This window comes from Osmerus eperlanus, chromosome 9 (assembly GCF_963692335.1).
Source record: "Osmerus eperlanus chromosome 9, fOsmEpe2.1, whole genome shotgun sequence".
NCBI classification, from domain to species: Eukaryota; Metazoa; Chordata; class Actinopteri; order Osmeriformes; family Osmeridae; genus Osmerus; species Osmerus eperlanus.
The window spans coordinates 6,983,819-6,998,912 of record NC_085026.1 but is presented as its reverse complement, the minus strand read 5'-3'; the positions used below and the strand labels follow the sequence as shown (position 1 = coordinate 6,998,912).

The 15,094-nt window shown below is 40.1% G+C and overlaps 2 protein-coding genes across 5 annotated transcripts in view; both read right to left on the bottom strand.

Annotated features, from left to right (window-relative positions):
* nrxn3a (neurexin 3a) overlaps positions 1-15,094 on the bottom strand; it is a 532,817-nt gene that overhangs the window by 297,337 nt on the left and 220,386 nt on the right.
* On the bottom strand, positions 473-10,643 carry LOC134026180 (thyrotropin receptor-like). Of its 4 annotated transcripts, none has more exons than XM_062468683.1 (11): positions 10,482-10,643; positions 8,334-8,405; positions 8,066-8,140; positions 7,353-7,427; positions 6,899-6,973; positions 6,341-6,418; positions 5,438-5,506; positions 5,259-5,336; positions 4,722-4,910; positions 909-1,998; positions 473-713 (listed from the first exon to the last, which is right to left on the bottom strand). In XM_062468683.1, exons 2-11 carry the CDS (start codon positions 8,351-8,353, stop codon positions 513-515), a joined length of 1,950 nt encoding a protein of 649 aa, XP_062324667.1. In that variant the 5' UTR covers positions 8,354-8,405; positions 10,482-10,643; the 3' UTR covers positions 473-512. The 4 variants fall into 4 exon arrangements, with proteins under 4 accessions (XP_062324667.1, XP_062324665.1, XP_062324666.1 ...); XM_062468681.1 differs by lacking the exon at positions 10,482-10,643 and adding an exon at positions 8,553-8,899; XM_062468682.1 differs by lacking the exons at positions 6,341-6,418; positions 10,482-10,643 and adding an exon at positions 8,553-8,899.

The following is a 15,094-nucleotide window of genomic DNA, read 5'->3' as shown; positions in this document are numbered from 1 at the left end:
CAAAGGTAAGCATCATAAAATGTACACAATTATAGCTGGGCTATGCTTAACCCTTGTGTTATCTTCGGGTCATTCTGACCCATCAGTCATTGTGACCCACCGTTGTATTGCGACAACTTTACCGCATACAAAAACAAAGTGAAGCATTTTCTTTTAACCGTCGGGCTGTCTCAGACCCCCCACATTGTGAAGGTTAAAATAAATAAAAAAATATTTGTTTTTGTATTGGGTATAATTGGGTAAACACAACGGTGGTTCGTTATGAACCTTTGGGTCATGTGACCCGAAGGCAGCACAAGGGTTAATGTGTTCAAGCTAATGGATATAGTCAACAATTCTTACACAATTTAATGACAAAGGATATAAATTCTTTGTGATTTATAATTTTCCTGAGCCAGAAAGCAGAGCTGGAGCATAGCAGGTATGCTCAACAAAACCATATTTGGGCCAGCATGATCTCAACTGAGTGCCGTTTAACTTTTGTAAATTCTCAAAAAAAGAGTTGGCGAGGTTTACTTGGACTTAACTGCACATGGTTTGGAGCTCTGGAACCTGCCAATGACTAGTTGTTCTCGGTAGAGCTGGGCCTTGCTCCGACAGATGCCCATCTTGCTCAGCAAGATAAAGATGTCTGTGTGAAAAGCCCGTGTAAGGATGGCATAGAGGAATGGGTTGGCACAGGAGTTCAGGGGGTAAATTAGCACCAACAATACCTGTTGAAAAAAAGATGAACAAACAAATTCAGTGAATAAAAAGTGGAAAATGAATCCCCCTTAGATAAGAGATCATATAAAAAGAAATGCACAGTGCTGTAAAGTCCTCTTACAGGGGATAATGTCATCTATATACTCTTAAATATGAACTTGAAATCATGAATTGTTCATTTAAAACAACAAAAAAAGGCAGACCTTGGAATCAGTAACCGTGATGAGCGGTCGGTACAGAGTAGCAGAGAGGCCGTAAAAGGAAATCGGGGCCAGGCATAAGAAATTGGTGAAAATAAGTACGGCCATACGTTTCGCCATGCTGGCATCTCCTCTGCTGGACTGGTGCTGTGGATTATGGACCATGCAGTAGATGTGCACATAGCAAACACACACCACCATGAACGCCAGTACATTGATCACTAGCCCGGAGACCACGTAGATGCGAGCGGCAGGTGTCTCAATATCCATGGGTAGACAGATGCTTACCCTCTGGTAGCTGCTTACACCGACTAATGGCAAGAAGGCTTGCAGCAAACAGAGAACCCAACCCACTAGCATCACCACCAACGCATGGCGTAGCCGCAGGCGGCGTTGCGGGCTCATGGCGAAGATAATGACGTGCCAGCGCTGGAGGGTAATGGCTGTCAACGTGTAGACGGAAAGCTGACTCGCAAAGATGGTGAGCGCCCCAGCGAGGTGGCAACCAGGACTCATCTGCCAGGCGATGGCATAGTGGTAATACTGGGAGCGCGTGTACCAGTCGACGGAGGCGATGAGCAGCAGGTACATCCCCATGCATAAGTCCGCGAATGCCAGGTTGCAGATGAGGAAGCGAGTGATCGTCAGCTTGCTGTGGCTGGACAGCAGAATGAGCAACACCAGAAGGTTAGCCAGGATGGCTAACGAGCTGACGACCCACAGGGACACCCTGAGGAAGCCCAGGCTCATGACGTCTTCACAGGGGTTGAAGGCATCTGGCTTTGGGAGGCAAATGACACCCTGGTCCAGCTTGTCGTCGTCGCACAGGGTGTAATCAAAGCCTTCATCCAGATGCTCTGTAGGAAACTCCACAAAAATGTCCTCGATGCATTCCTCAGTTTGACAGTCGTAGGTGTCGTAGTTGTACTCGTATGGACTGTCGGTTGCGTGTGGATGGCTCCTGTTGATCTGATGCGGATCCATGGAAACAGACCCCAGACTCTGGTACTCCAGAGATGGAGCCACTGCAGACCTCATGGATGTCTGTTGTACTCCACCATTGGTCAGATTGCAAATACCTAGCTCCACATGTCTAAAATATCAGAGATGACAAATGATAAGTGTTTACAGTCCAATAACTAAAAGATCCATTACTTTGAAAAGACAAATTCCATCCATAAGATTGCATCCATCTGGACGCATCTGGGTTTGTATTTTTTCATCCTGAAACACTCAATTGAGGAACACATTTTTGTTAAAGTCAATTTGACCCAGTTTAAAAATGAAATGAAGAGAGTCCAGGTACTGAGACACTTCACTCTACCAAAACACGCACACACAAATACACGCTGAAACAGGAAAGGGCCTCATCAAATGGTTGCCATAAAGTTTGAAGGACAGAACTGTCTAGAATGACAGTTTCTGCTTTAGCATTAACTAGTGCAGCGCCAGTGATTATGATGTTGCTTAGTTGATTCGGTGACAAGGACCAATGTTATGGCGAAAACTTGTCAATCCATATTCTGTGTTTTAAAATGTTCATATTAACTTTATACTTTTGTATTGGTTTACCTCCCAGCTGGTGAATTAAACTACACCAGCTACAGGAGGCAGCTCCCATGCATTTAAATCAAAGGTTGTCAAAGGTTCTGATGACGCCAACAACATCTTTGTAGAATTCCATTAAAGCAACATTGGAGCACATTGTGGTCAGATGAAAACGAGAGATGTGTTCGGACTTAGACCAACTACATTAAAGAGGAATAATGCTACTACTCCTGTCCCTCACCCCTCATTTTGTATAGCCACTCTGTATCGTCCATCAGGTCTGTATTCCCTCCTCCTAGAGGAATTTGCAGATTTTAGTGCTGATCTTGTGACGTATACTGATAACATCCTAATTATGGGTGACTTAACATTCACGTAGATGACCCAAAAGATTCTTTAAGTAAGGCCTTCACTGCTCTCATTGATTCAACGGGCCTCACACAAGTGGTCCCCAAACCTACCCATCTTCACTCGCATACATTAGATCTAGTTCTCACACGGGGAATTGAGATTACTGACCTCATTGTCCACCCTCATAATCCTACATTATCAGACCACTGCCTGGTTGTCTTCAAAATGGAACTATGCCAGAGCCGAGGCACTCAGAAAATGTCTACTAGCCGTTACATAACCCCAGGAAACAACATAATTAAAAGCTCCGGAGTAAATTTTCACTGCTATGCAGATGACACACAGCTATACATGTCCCTTAAGCCTGGAGAACTACCACACGCTCTGGAAAAATTTGTTTCTGGGATAAGAACTTGGATGACGGCAAATTTCCTTCTTCTCAATTCGGATAATACAGAGGTGCAAATTTTTGGACCTTAAAAATACAGAAATAATTTATCCAATCTCACCTTAGACCTAAACGGCATCAAAGACTCTTAAAGCCAGTTGGGCTTTGAGTACCATATTACCGGAATTGCATTTTTCCATCTGTGTAACAAGAAATTTCCTATCAAAGGATGATGCTGAAAAAACTAATACATGCATTTGTTACATCCCGATTGGACTACTGCAATGTATTATTCTCTGGACTCCCCAAGCACCTACATTAAAAAAAAATTACAGGTGGTGCAAAATTCTGCTGCTAGACTACTGACCCAAACCAAAAAGTATGATCATATAACATCTTCTCATCTCTTTACACTGGCTACCAATCCAAGACAGAGCTGATTTCAAAGTCCTACTACTAACCTACAAATCTCTCCATGGATTAGCACCACCATACCTCTCTGGTATCCTTGCACACTATCACCCCGCAAGGACACTAAGATCCCAAGATGCCGGCTATCTGGTGGTTCCCAAAATGTATAAAAAAAACTGCAGGAGGCAGGGCATTTTCCTATAGAGCACCTCTTCTCTGGAACAAATTACCCATCAGGAGGCTGATACCGTTTCGACATTCAAAGTTAAGTTAAAAACCTTTTTTGTTTAATCAGTCCTACGGCTGCTAGTGTGTGTGTGTGTGTGTACTTTTAATGCAAACCTGAATTGCGTGTTTGTCTGTACATGTATCATGTATAACTTTTAAATGACAAATAAAGCATCTATATGTCTGCATAGGTATCATATCACTTGAATTTACAATTAAAGTAAACCTGAGACTTTATATTGTTACCGTTATTGTTTCTGTTGCTAGTTGTAGATGATGGGGACGGGGCATTCTTATTAGTTTCTCTTCCCTGGAACAGATTTCTGATTTGCCTGTGATGCTGCACCGATCACAGTCCCCCAGCCACCCATCAACACTTCACTGTTGTATGACTTTTTAGCCTCTTTTCTGCACCTCTCTTTCACCAACCGTCTCTGGAGGAGGGGATCCCTCACTGAAAAGCTCCTCCCAACATTTCTTAAATTTGTTCTCCTCTAGTGAGTTTTTGCTTGTCTTCCTTAAGGGTTTAAGGTTGGTTGAGGGGCAGTTCTGTGGGCGTATGTGAAGCCCTCTGTGACATTGCTTGTAAAAAGGGCTATACAAATTAATTTGTATATGATTGGATTTTTGATTTGACATGGGTATACATACATCTCATTTCTAAGATTAATTAAATGGCTAGTAAATTCTGTTACCAACAGTAACTTAAAATATAATGCCAAATTGTGCTGATGCATTTGCGGTTGATAAGTCACATGCTATAACATTGATGCTTTCTGGAACAAACTTTAAAAGCAGGATGCAGAAACATCTGCATGCAAAGTACAGCGTGGGAAACATCTGCATGCAAAGTAGAGCGTGGGAAACATCTGACGGACTGTGGTACTCACCCTCTCCACCGTTTCATCTTTAGGAGTCCGCAGCAGTGGCTCGGGTAGGTTAATTGAGCACTCTGCAGATGCTGAAAGGCTTCGAGGGGTGGTAGTTTCTTAAGGGCCCAAGTGTTTTCAGCTAGAAGTTTCTCAACAAACTCCAACCCAATTGATGGTAAAATGCTCACCCTCGACTCTGAAATGTCTCTAGCAAGACAAAGAAGGAAAGGAAATACAGTAGAAGACAAAACATGGCTATTCTAGGCTGGAAACCAATAAAAGGTAACTGTTGTTTTTGAGTTTGTACACAGCCTTACTGTGTCCTTTGGCATGCATTTATTTTTGGATTCAGAAAGCTTATGTGATTGTTTGATGAGCTGCTGCACACTACATTTCCACAAAGTACTGTTAAACATGATTGAAACATCTGCATATACTTTATTTGAGCATGTTGGTAAGATAAGACACTAGATTTCTGATAATGCATTTATCTTGAACACTGAGCCAAAACGTACTGAATGAAGTCAAATCCTGCTCAGCTTGCCAAATACTTACAAAACAACAGGGCCACTGATCACACCAGCGAATGCTTTCTCATCCATTCTCACCAAATCCACATTTCTTTTAAGATTCCTGAAAAGACAGCATCGCCAGAATGAGTTTGAAAGTCTGTGGGGCGTAAGAAAAAGTACAAAATAAGACAAATGTAATTTTCAGGCTTGTTGGAGACATACACTTTCTCCAGTCTGCTTTCATTGAACGCAAAGGCCTGAATCTCAGTCAGTCCATTGCGGTTCAGCATCCTGCAACAGACCAAAAATTCAGTGCACCAGTTGCTTCATATGATGTAACATTGAACATGCGCTGAACGCCCATAATTGTGTCTTTAGCTTCAAGCAATGATTTAATCCAGATAAATACTGTGTTAAATGTAGGTTACAAACATTCAGCACTAAAGCTGGAGGTCCCACAGACCATGATTTCAGAAAGTATTCACATTCCTTCACTTTCTCCATATTTTGAACAGAATTGAAAATGAAACACAATAAGCCACAGCAAGACAAATATGTTTGTGTACTATTCAGCAAATCTTTTGGCATTGTCAGGAATTTTCACAATTCGGAACAGTTGCCCAGCATGTCACTGCCACCAACATTTTTCACCATATTGATGGTGATAAGCAGGTCCTGGTTTTTGCAAGATAAAGTGCTTGGTTTTATTTTTCTTCCAACACTCAGTCAAATCCCCTTTACTCTGTCCAGCTATAGTGACTTCTGTCTCCTCTACCATGAAGGGCCCAATAGTGGTCAGTTTAGCAGATCATCCCATCTCTGAAGGTCTGCTTAAGTGGCCAGAAGTTTTTTTGTCACCCCCAGGTCTGGTTATTTAGTTTTGCAGGATGTGCAGCTCTGGGAAGAGACTTGGAGGTTTCCACACTTTGGCTGCGAAAACCTTCAGTGCTTTTGCACCGTTTTCTTCCCACAATATTTGTAATCCATTTTAAATTCAGTCTATCCCAACAAAATGAGGAAAAGCAAACAAGTCTGAATACTTTCCGAAGGCAATCTAAATCAATCACAGGGACCTTATATTTAGACTTCAGAAATCCTATAAATGCAACAACAAATTGTGCTCACAGGATTATGGTGGACTCAGAGATTCCATTGAATGAGTTGGCAGGTAGTACAGTTATAAATGGATTGTCTGAAATATCCCTGTGGGGAGAGGGATTAGATATTTTATGAAAACATGTATTATCCATTTTCCATGTCCCTGTTTAGATTGTTTGATACCATATGCGTACAGTTTGTGGCCATAGATATCATTTGGTCAAAGCACAGAGCAAGATGGTCTTGGCTGCCACAGTCTCATTTTGTGTTTTTTTAATGACATTTTTTAAATTGAGTCATCTGATTGTGCCTCAACATTTAGCACTTCTACAAGTAAATCACATTTCTTTTTAGGAAAAATCTGAGACTCATCTCACTTCAAAAATACAATATTCCAATTATTATGGGATATTTAGCTCTGAGTTAACCACATTTTGTCTCGCCTCCCTGTTATGTCAAACATTGTAAAATCCCCATGCCTAAGACCTTGTTACAGGATTTCTGTTCAACAACCAATCCGTGTCTATTGTATAATTGTGAGACAGGTTGGCACAGGGTCATATAAAAGCATCCATATATACGTACAAGATGAGCTCTTCTTGGCTGGAGTGAATGTGTCCCAGTTCAGGGAAGGATAGAAGCCCTGTGTTGGAAATCTCCCTGCATTGAAACCAACCCATTAGTGTACCAGATATAAACTAAATGGTGTTTCCATGACAAGTGGTCAATTTCTCATTCAGTGGATTTTAACACAGTGGCCCAACTTGTTGACTTTGGATAATTTACATTACATTTACATTTAGTCATTTAGCAGACGCTCTTATCCAGAGCGACTTACAGTAAGTACAGGGACATTCCCCCTGAGGCAAGTAGGGTGAAGTGCCTTGCCCAAGGACACAACTTCATTTTGCACTTCCGGGAATCGAACCGGTAACCTTCTGATTAACAGCCTGATTCCCTAACCGCTAAGCCATCTGACTCCTCTAATTCAACTGTCAACTGTTCACAAACTCAAAAGACCAAATTCATATGTACTTACAGATATTTTAAATGTGGCAGGTCCTTGAATGCCTCCCTGTCAATGTGTGACAATGTCCGGATACTTCGTATTTCTCTGTGTGAAACACAAAGACATAAGCAAGTAGACATACAAACTCAAACACACTTCAAACATGAATACCGTCCACAGAAAAATAACTTTTTTTGTTGTTGTTTTTCAAGAGTGGACTAAGGGTATTATTTAATGCATAATAGGGATTTTATAGATTGACTGCTGGCAATGGAAAACTGGTGCTTCCTATCTTGCGAGGGAGCTATAAATGTAACTTCTGGCTTGTGAAAACATAACTTGTTCATGGTAATGCATGTCTGTGATCTTGAAGCAAGTTTATGTGACTGATGTTTATCTCCAATATGCCAGTCTGTCAATCTCATGTACACCTGATGATGTAAGTACACTGTACCAGGGGACCTCAATTATATACTGTAAATCAAGAGGATAGTTCAGTTTATTTGGTAAACCTGATGATCAGGGAACATTCATTAGTAAAACATGAACATTTACTACACATTAGTTGATTAAATGAATTGCACACTATCCAGAGGTGTAGTTTACTATATGGATCAAGTTCCTTAACTCAATGACACTAGGCAATTCATTTAATTTGTAAACGTAACTTTTATGGGTTGACAGGGTACAACAGTTTAAACGGTCTAATAATGATTCTGTGTGAAATTGTATTAATTACTCACATGTGAGAGGCTTTGGGGAGGTTGTGAAATGAGTGTCTGTCTAAAAGCTTTAGGTATTCATCATCAAATATATAGCTGGGAAAGATGATATCAATGGAAAAATAAAAATGGGTCATTATAAGCCAGTCACACACATGTTGTGTATTATTGTCATTAGTTCTAGTTGTTGAAAGAGCCATCAATGACGATTCAATAAAACAAGACAAACATACTTTTCCATACAATATCCATACAGACGAATTGATTGTCCAGATTTCTTTTTACTTACATGTGGGAAATATTAACCATGTTAGCAAAGGCATCTGGGGGTATTGAGGAAAGCCTCGTCTCTTCAAGCCATCTTTTCATAAATAGTAAAATGTAATCAATAGACCTGTATTCACTAAAGATGAATACAGCCACTAAAGCACTACTAAATCAAATAGGAACAGCTGGGTAAGCGATTTGAAATGTATTTGAATGTATTTGTTGATGCAATTAGACTTACAAATGAGTTGTGCTTGGATGGAATGAAGGTAAGACTTCCATCTTGAAACATGAAATCGTTCGGATATCCCAATTTGTGCAGTCGCAAAAAGGCGGACAGAATCCTAAACTATCTGAATTAATAATTGATATCATGTAGAGCAAAAGTAGCTTAGATAATATATTCATTTTACTATGTAGTTTCCAAGAAGAGAAGTCCACTTGCAAAAGTAGAGCGGTTGCGCATGAAGACTCCGCGCGCACCGGGATTTGCAACCCCATGCAGGGTGTAGGGAGGTGGAGGGGGGCGTAGGGTAGGCAGGCGTAGGGTAAAACATCAGCCAGCCAGTGAATGTTATTACAGAATAGCCCAACTATTCGCATTGTCTTTTGCAAAATGATATAAGCTTATTAGCTGGTTATTTAATATGATTGTTAATATAGCCTTTTTATTTTTATTTGGAAGAGGTGTTTGTTAAGATGTTGACCAAATAAACAGATAATACAATTAAATGTTTTGCACAATTATTCTACAGTTGGGTATAGGTTCATGTGTAAAATTTGAGCTCTTTCTTCCGATTTATCACCACTATAGTCTGCAAGGCTTTTTCCAGTTCTCAATTTTCTACCCAAGCCACTAACAAATACGTGTTTTCATGGTTAACGGTTGTTTGAATGGGCTACTGTTTTCGTGTTATGGCATGATCTTCATTAATTAACATATTTATATGATCTGACGCATGCACGGCACATGACACCAACACAGGAGATAACACCTGCAATGATTAGAACATTATATGTAAACGATGGCGACAACATACTGTGTGTTTACTGAACAAGCATGGAAACAAAAGGCATCACACAAGGTTGCGTAAGGTCTGCATCAATGTCACTGATACTGAGACGGCTTCCAGAGGAGGCAGTCTGAATCATTAATAAACAGTGGCGGTGCTAACGTGGGTGTTTGACGTGACATGCCCTGAGGTTCCGAGCGTCAAACACAAATAAATAAACATTACGTTTGTCTCAAAATGGTTTTAGACTGTTCACAACATGCTGCTTGATGTGAACATACTGAACATTTATGAAATTCAGAACTCACTTTTTCCACCAAACATGAAAAATCTCATGTTGTGACTGTCCCAAGCACGTTTTACAAAATGTGAACTTGAGTAAAACTCTCCTTAACAAAGTACAGAATGATAACACAGATGTCTGTTGGTCCATACATAATATTTTAGTCTGCTCAGGTCAATAAGATTTTGTCCCAGAAAATGGATATCATATGGTGTTTAAACATTTAGTCATTTAGCAGACGCTCTTATCCAGAGAGTCTTAAACCATATGATATCCATATGGTATTTAAACTTTAAATATTTAAAATTGTTTGGAGACCCTTGGGGAGAAGTACAGAAGACATCTCAGAAGCACATGCAAGGGTTACAAGGCGAGTTGTTTCTTGTCATTTTTTCAATAAATCAAATCTTTTTGGCAATCCCATTTTAGTTCCCCTTCCCAGTGTCTTTTAGTGTGATGGGTTTTACATAAAAATACCAAAGATAAATTACTTTTTTCGCATTAATACTTTAAAATCAATATTACCCTGTTACAGTGGGTATGCTATTAGGATGCTAGCATATAACCACAAGGCCCAATGTTTTGCTAAGTGCATGAAACCTCATATTGTGTGAATGATGTACACAAAACCTCACCTCATATGATGTATGTCACACCATATGATATGAACAGTGTTTTACTACACACAGAATAATTTCTCATTTGAGCTGACAATGTATTCTTGTATCTTTATAACTTAAAGTTAAGTTTAATGTATGATTTGTCCTTTTTAACCCTTTTTCGGTCTATAATCACACACCAATAGATGTATACCTACTCTAATCAGGGGAATCCATACTTCCTTCCATACTCACCATTTTTCATACTTACTCACCCATGTGCTTCTCTTTTGTTTTCTCATCTTGTGGAAGCCAAATGGATATAGTATAGAGAGATGACAAGTGTAGAAAGAACACGGAGATACAGGGAGAGATTAAACGCTGATCCTGCAAGGAGAGAGGAAGTCCTGAGAGTCAAGTGTGTCAGTATATTGCTTGTCCTGATTCACACCTGATTCAAATGAATGGTCCTAAGCAGGCTTCTGCAGAGCTGGATAACGACCCATTCATTTGAATCAGGTGTGTCGGAGCAAGGAAACATCTAAAACATGCAGGGCAGGGGTCCCTGAGGACCAGGGTTGAAGACCAGTGCTCTAGAGGTCCTCAGTCCCTGCTTACTCGGCTTGTAATCAATTTTATTAGGTTCACCTGGGTCTCGTTCAGCTGTATATTTAACCTTTGTGTTATCTTTAATTTAAGATTCGTATATGTTTAGTGTTTTGCACCTCCCTGCCACAGTAAATTCCGTGTTTGTATAACATACATGGCGAATAAACCGAATTTTGATTCTGATTCTGATTTTGATTCTGATCTCCGGGTCATTCTGACCCATCAGTCATTGTGACCCACCGTCGTATTGCGACAACTTTACCGCATGAAAAAACAAAGTGAAGCATTTTCTTTTAACCGTTGGGTTGTCTCAGACCCCCCACATTGCGAAGGTTAAAATAAAATTATTTTGATTTGTTTTTGTGTTGAGTAAAATTGTGTAAACACATCAATGGTTCGTTATGAACCTTTGGGTCATGTGACCCGAAGGCAGCACAAGGGTTATGTGACTCTGTCCATAGCTCTTTGCTTGGTGTTTAGTTGTTTTGAAGCCGGTTACTTGAGTAAGTGTTTAGTAAATGTTTAACATTAAATATGATGACAAACTGTATGTGGGACAGATCATGGGGATATATGGTGAGGAGGAGCTGCAGGTGAACTGTATGCAACAACTTGGGAAGAAAAATGCTTATGTCTGGCCAAACAAATCAGACTGCATTTTCTATTATCACAATCAAATTGTCTGTGGAATATCAAAACCCAAGCCATGCAGTCGATGTTCCGCTCTTGAGATATGACTGGCTTATGTTTAATGAAGTTTGAACACATAGGGCCGCGGTACATAGCGCAACACATTTTTTAGCGCACACTACTTTAAATTGGAGCATTGGCAGCTGTGTCCCGCCATGATTTCTTTTCAACTTAATACTTTTGTTCATCAGTGTGTTCCTCACTAGAAATATGGTTCTGCTACACAATGTTTAGTGGCATAATGCTTTTGTGTGATTTTTCTTTAAATTATTTTGTTTGAATATTTAATGCATATTATACATGTTTTTTAATTGAAAAATGGTGGCGTGGTTCATGTGGCATACAGTGTGACACTACATCATTTGGTGTGACATTCAGAATTGTGACAATAAAAGGCTGTTTGTAAAAAATCATATAAATCTCAATAGAACACATGGAAATAGCATCAGTAAGAGTCACAAGCATTATTTTACATTTATATCAGGGTTTGTCAGAATTAAGATAACATATATCGAAAGATTGAAGACAAATGTCTTACTTAGCACGATGATTACAAAAAATAATACGAAATCTAATTAATTTGCACAAGGAAAAGCTTGACCTCAAGAAATTAATTATAAAGAATTATGATAAAGTGAGTTACTTAAGAAAAGTATACCCCATTTTAATTTTACATACAATAACTTCAATGTCACACCATATGACAATTGTAGGCACTAATGCAACAAAGTAGTTTCAAAGTAGTTTCAAACAAAATCTAGAAACACCACATATTGTTGGAAATGTAAGAGTCAAAACAACACAATTCAATAACCTTTATGACCTGAAACCTTTTTTCAGGCTTATATGTCAACTACCCACGTACTGAATACATTGAACATATCCATTCAATACAAGGAAAAATAAAACCCTGTTTCAGCTCTCACGTACTGAATACATTGAACATATCCATTCAATACAAGGAAAAAGAAAAGCTCTCAGCTCTCATCACTATATTTATGTAATCTTTTCATAACACACAATGAACCTTTTTGGTGCAGGTGAAGACTCACTCTTCATCTCCTTAATTGGACATGGTAATTCTATCAGCCCCTCTTTACCAATCCCTATACAACTACAGACATGATCCTAGTAGTACATTTGATCCCTAGAGGTTCCTGGCAAGGGGGGGCCAGGGGGGGGGGGGTCAATAGAACACTGACAAAAAATAATGGTGGCAATAGCGTGTTTCTTGATTGAACTAGTGGCATTCATAGTGTTTCTTCACCACAGTCTACTCTGGCGGAGAAGTCACTTTCTTTTGGTCCAGGGGAGGTGGTCAGGACAGGAGGACAGACTCCAGTGCTTCAAAATGTAAGTTCAAACTTCTTGAATTTATTTGTCTGGTTGGACATGCCAAGAGAACACTCTGGTAGCAAGAGTTCCATATGAGGATTCCTCCTCCGTACATGTTTCTTTTGCTGATTCTCTCATCCAAAGGGATGTACAGGGTTGGATTTTAATCTTTAGTCTCTTGATCTGCTGTCAAATGCTCTGCCACTGAACTATACCAACTCCTAACGATAGAGATCCTGGGACTACCTAAAGGCAACATGAGCCTGTCATACTAGCTTATTGCCACTAGATGGTATCAACAACAAAGATGTCAGCCTATACATGTGAAGCTCTCACTCAGCTAGGTTGGACACACCAAGGACCATCCTTCTTGTTTCTGTTCAAGCTGCGTGTGTAATACCAGCGTGGTTGGTGTCAGTTAACCTGAACCCACTTGTGCCCATAAACGGTGCTAACATAGTGCTTGCCAACACGTCTGCCCAGTGTCAAGGGTGGCCAGATGTCACCAGTATTCCTTGCTTTTTGTGCGTCTATCTCTTTATCTCACCGGTGAACTAGCACACACATGGCACATGCAAACACAGATAGTGAGAGGACAGACTCTGCCTGTCCATGTGTTGTCTGTCCTTCTATCGGGGGTGTCAGGTCTCTGTTGGTCTACCATTTGGCTGTCTGGGAGGTAGAGAGCCTGCTTTTAGTATCAAGGTTACATTTTTTGTTCTTGGATGGTCAACAATTCATTATCTGACCGTCCGTTCAGTGCCCAGTACACTGGTGGCCGTCCCCGTTGACCAGACAGAATGACTGAAGCTCAAGTCAAGTAGGGCTACCAGATGGACAGAGACAAACTTTATGCTTACCCAATCCCTTATGTTTATGTTGGATATTGTAGTCTTTCATTGTGGTGTACAATACATATTGTATGAAAGCCAGCTGTTTTGTGATTTGATTCTCCCACAGTAGAAACAAAAAATGATGGCTAAAATGATACCTAGGTTACTTGTGAGTGCATTTGAGGCATTTACAAAGAGGACCCTTGAAACCCCTGTACTAAAATGGGCTCACCTCCATGATACAAACGCCAGATGATCTGTTCTACGGTACCATGCTAAAATACTGTGCCGCAGAGCTTTGACTTCTCAGAACGATTACTGTAAATGAATACAGCTTTAGTAAAACAAAGTGTGTGTATGGCGGTCTGCATGTGTGTGTGTCCGAGACACACATACTGTACACTCTTCTGCATTCGCATGTGTGTCTGCAATAGAACACACGAGTATATAGTTATACTTTACAATCACCAAGAGACTCACAAAAAACCACAGAAAGTATTGTCGTGACACAAATAAGGTCATGTTAGAGTCAGCCAATCTGGCCCTCCCACACCACGAACGCCTTCTCCCGGACAGCTCATTTCACTTTTCACAACTTTAAAAACCATAAACCACATCCCCGCCCCTCCAGCACCACTAATCAACTTGTGTGTGTTCTATTCATATATTTGAAACCCTGTCTGTTATAAGTGGTGGAAATTTCCGTTTTCCCGTCAAGCTTTCCAGTCGGACAAAGGGCCACTGTGATTGATTCCCATAAATGGAATAGTCATCTAAAGGCACCTTAGAAGCGTTCAAAGGAGGTCAGAGTTTATCACTTCATTGTTGCAGTAAGAAGAAGTCTGAAAGGGATGAGCAGCTGTGTGTATGGCTTAGCTTGAAAGCCTTTTTTATCCTTAACATTTAGGGATTTGACACAAAGTCTTGATATTAGGGAGATTGTCTAGATAGAGTGATTTATGTAGTATATTCTCATGTTGGCAAATTATGCAAAATGGGTCATTGCATTTAGATAAATTGTATGACTCTATAATTTTTTGATATTTTTGTGCAGCAAGATGGTCTGATTTGTCTTTTTGCTCTGTGTAAAAAAAAAAGAAGAAAAAAAGTTTGACCTCAGATCACGAAGCAGTAGACTGAAACAAAATCAAGGGCAAGTTATTATGAGTAGTATAATGGACAGGAACAGGTAAATGTTTCCTTTTTAGTCTGCCAACGATTTACCGTAACACAACATCCTGTAACGCAACGAGATTTAACTTGCTTTTTGGCTGAGACACAATAGTGATGGCTGAATGATGGCATTAATCTAATTCTATTTACTGCCAAGGGGAATGACATGTTTAGGACCAGTGGGTCAGGGTTCAATACATCTCTTTTTGCTGATGATGGTGTTGTGTGGAGACCCCGCTTCCTGGAAA

Excerpts from the sequence above, each read along its gene's own strand:
- LOC134026180 (XM_062468681.1), bottom strand. The coding sequence starts at position 8,812 with ATGGGGTTGCAAATCCCGGTGCGCGCGGAGTCTTCATGCGCAACCGCT. Across the intron at positions 8,406-8,552 it reads CATCCAAGCACAACTCATTT|ATGGCTTGAAGAGACGAGGC; the intron begins GTAAGTCTAATT and ends ATTTATGAAAAG. Across the intron at positions 714-908 it reads TCACGGTTACTGATTCCAAG|GTATTGTTGGTGCTAATTTA; the intron begins GTCTGCCTTTTT and ends TTTTTTCAACAG.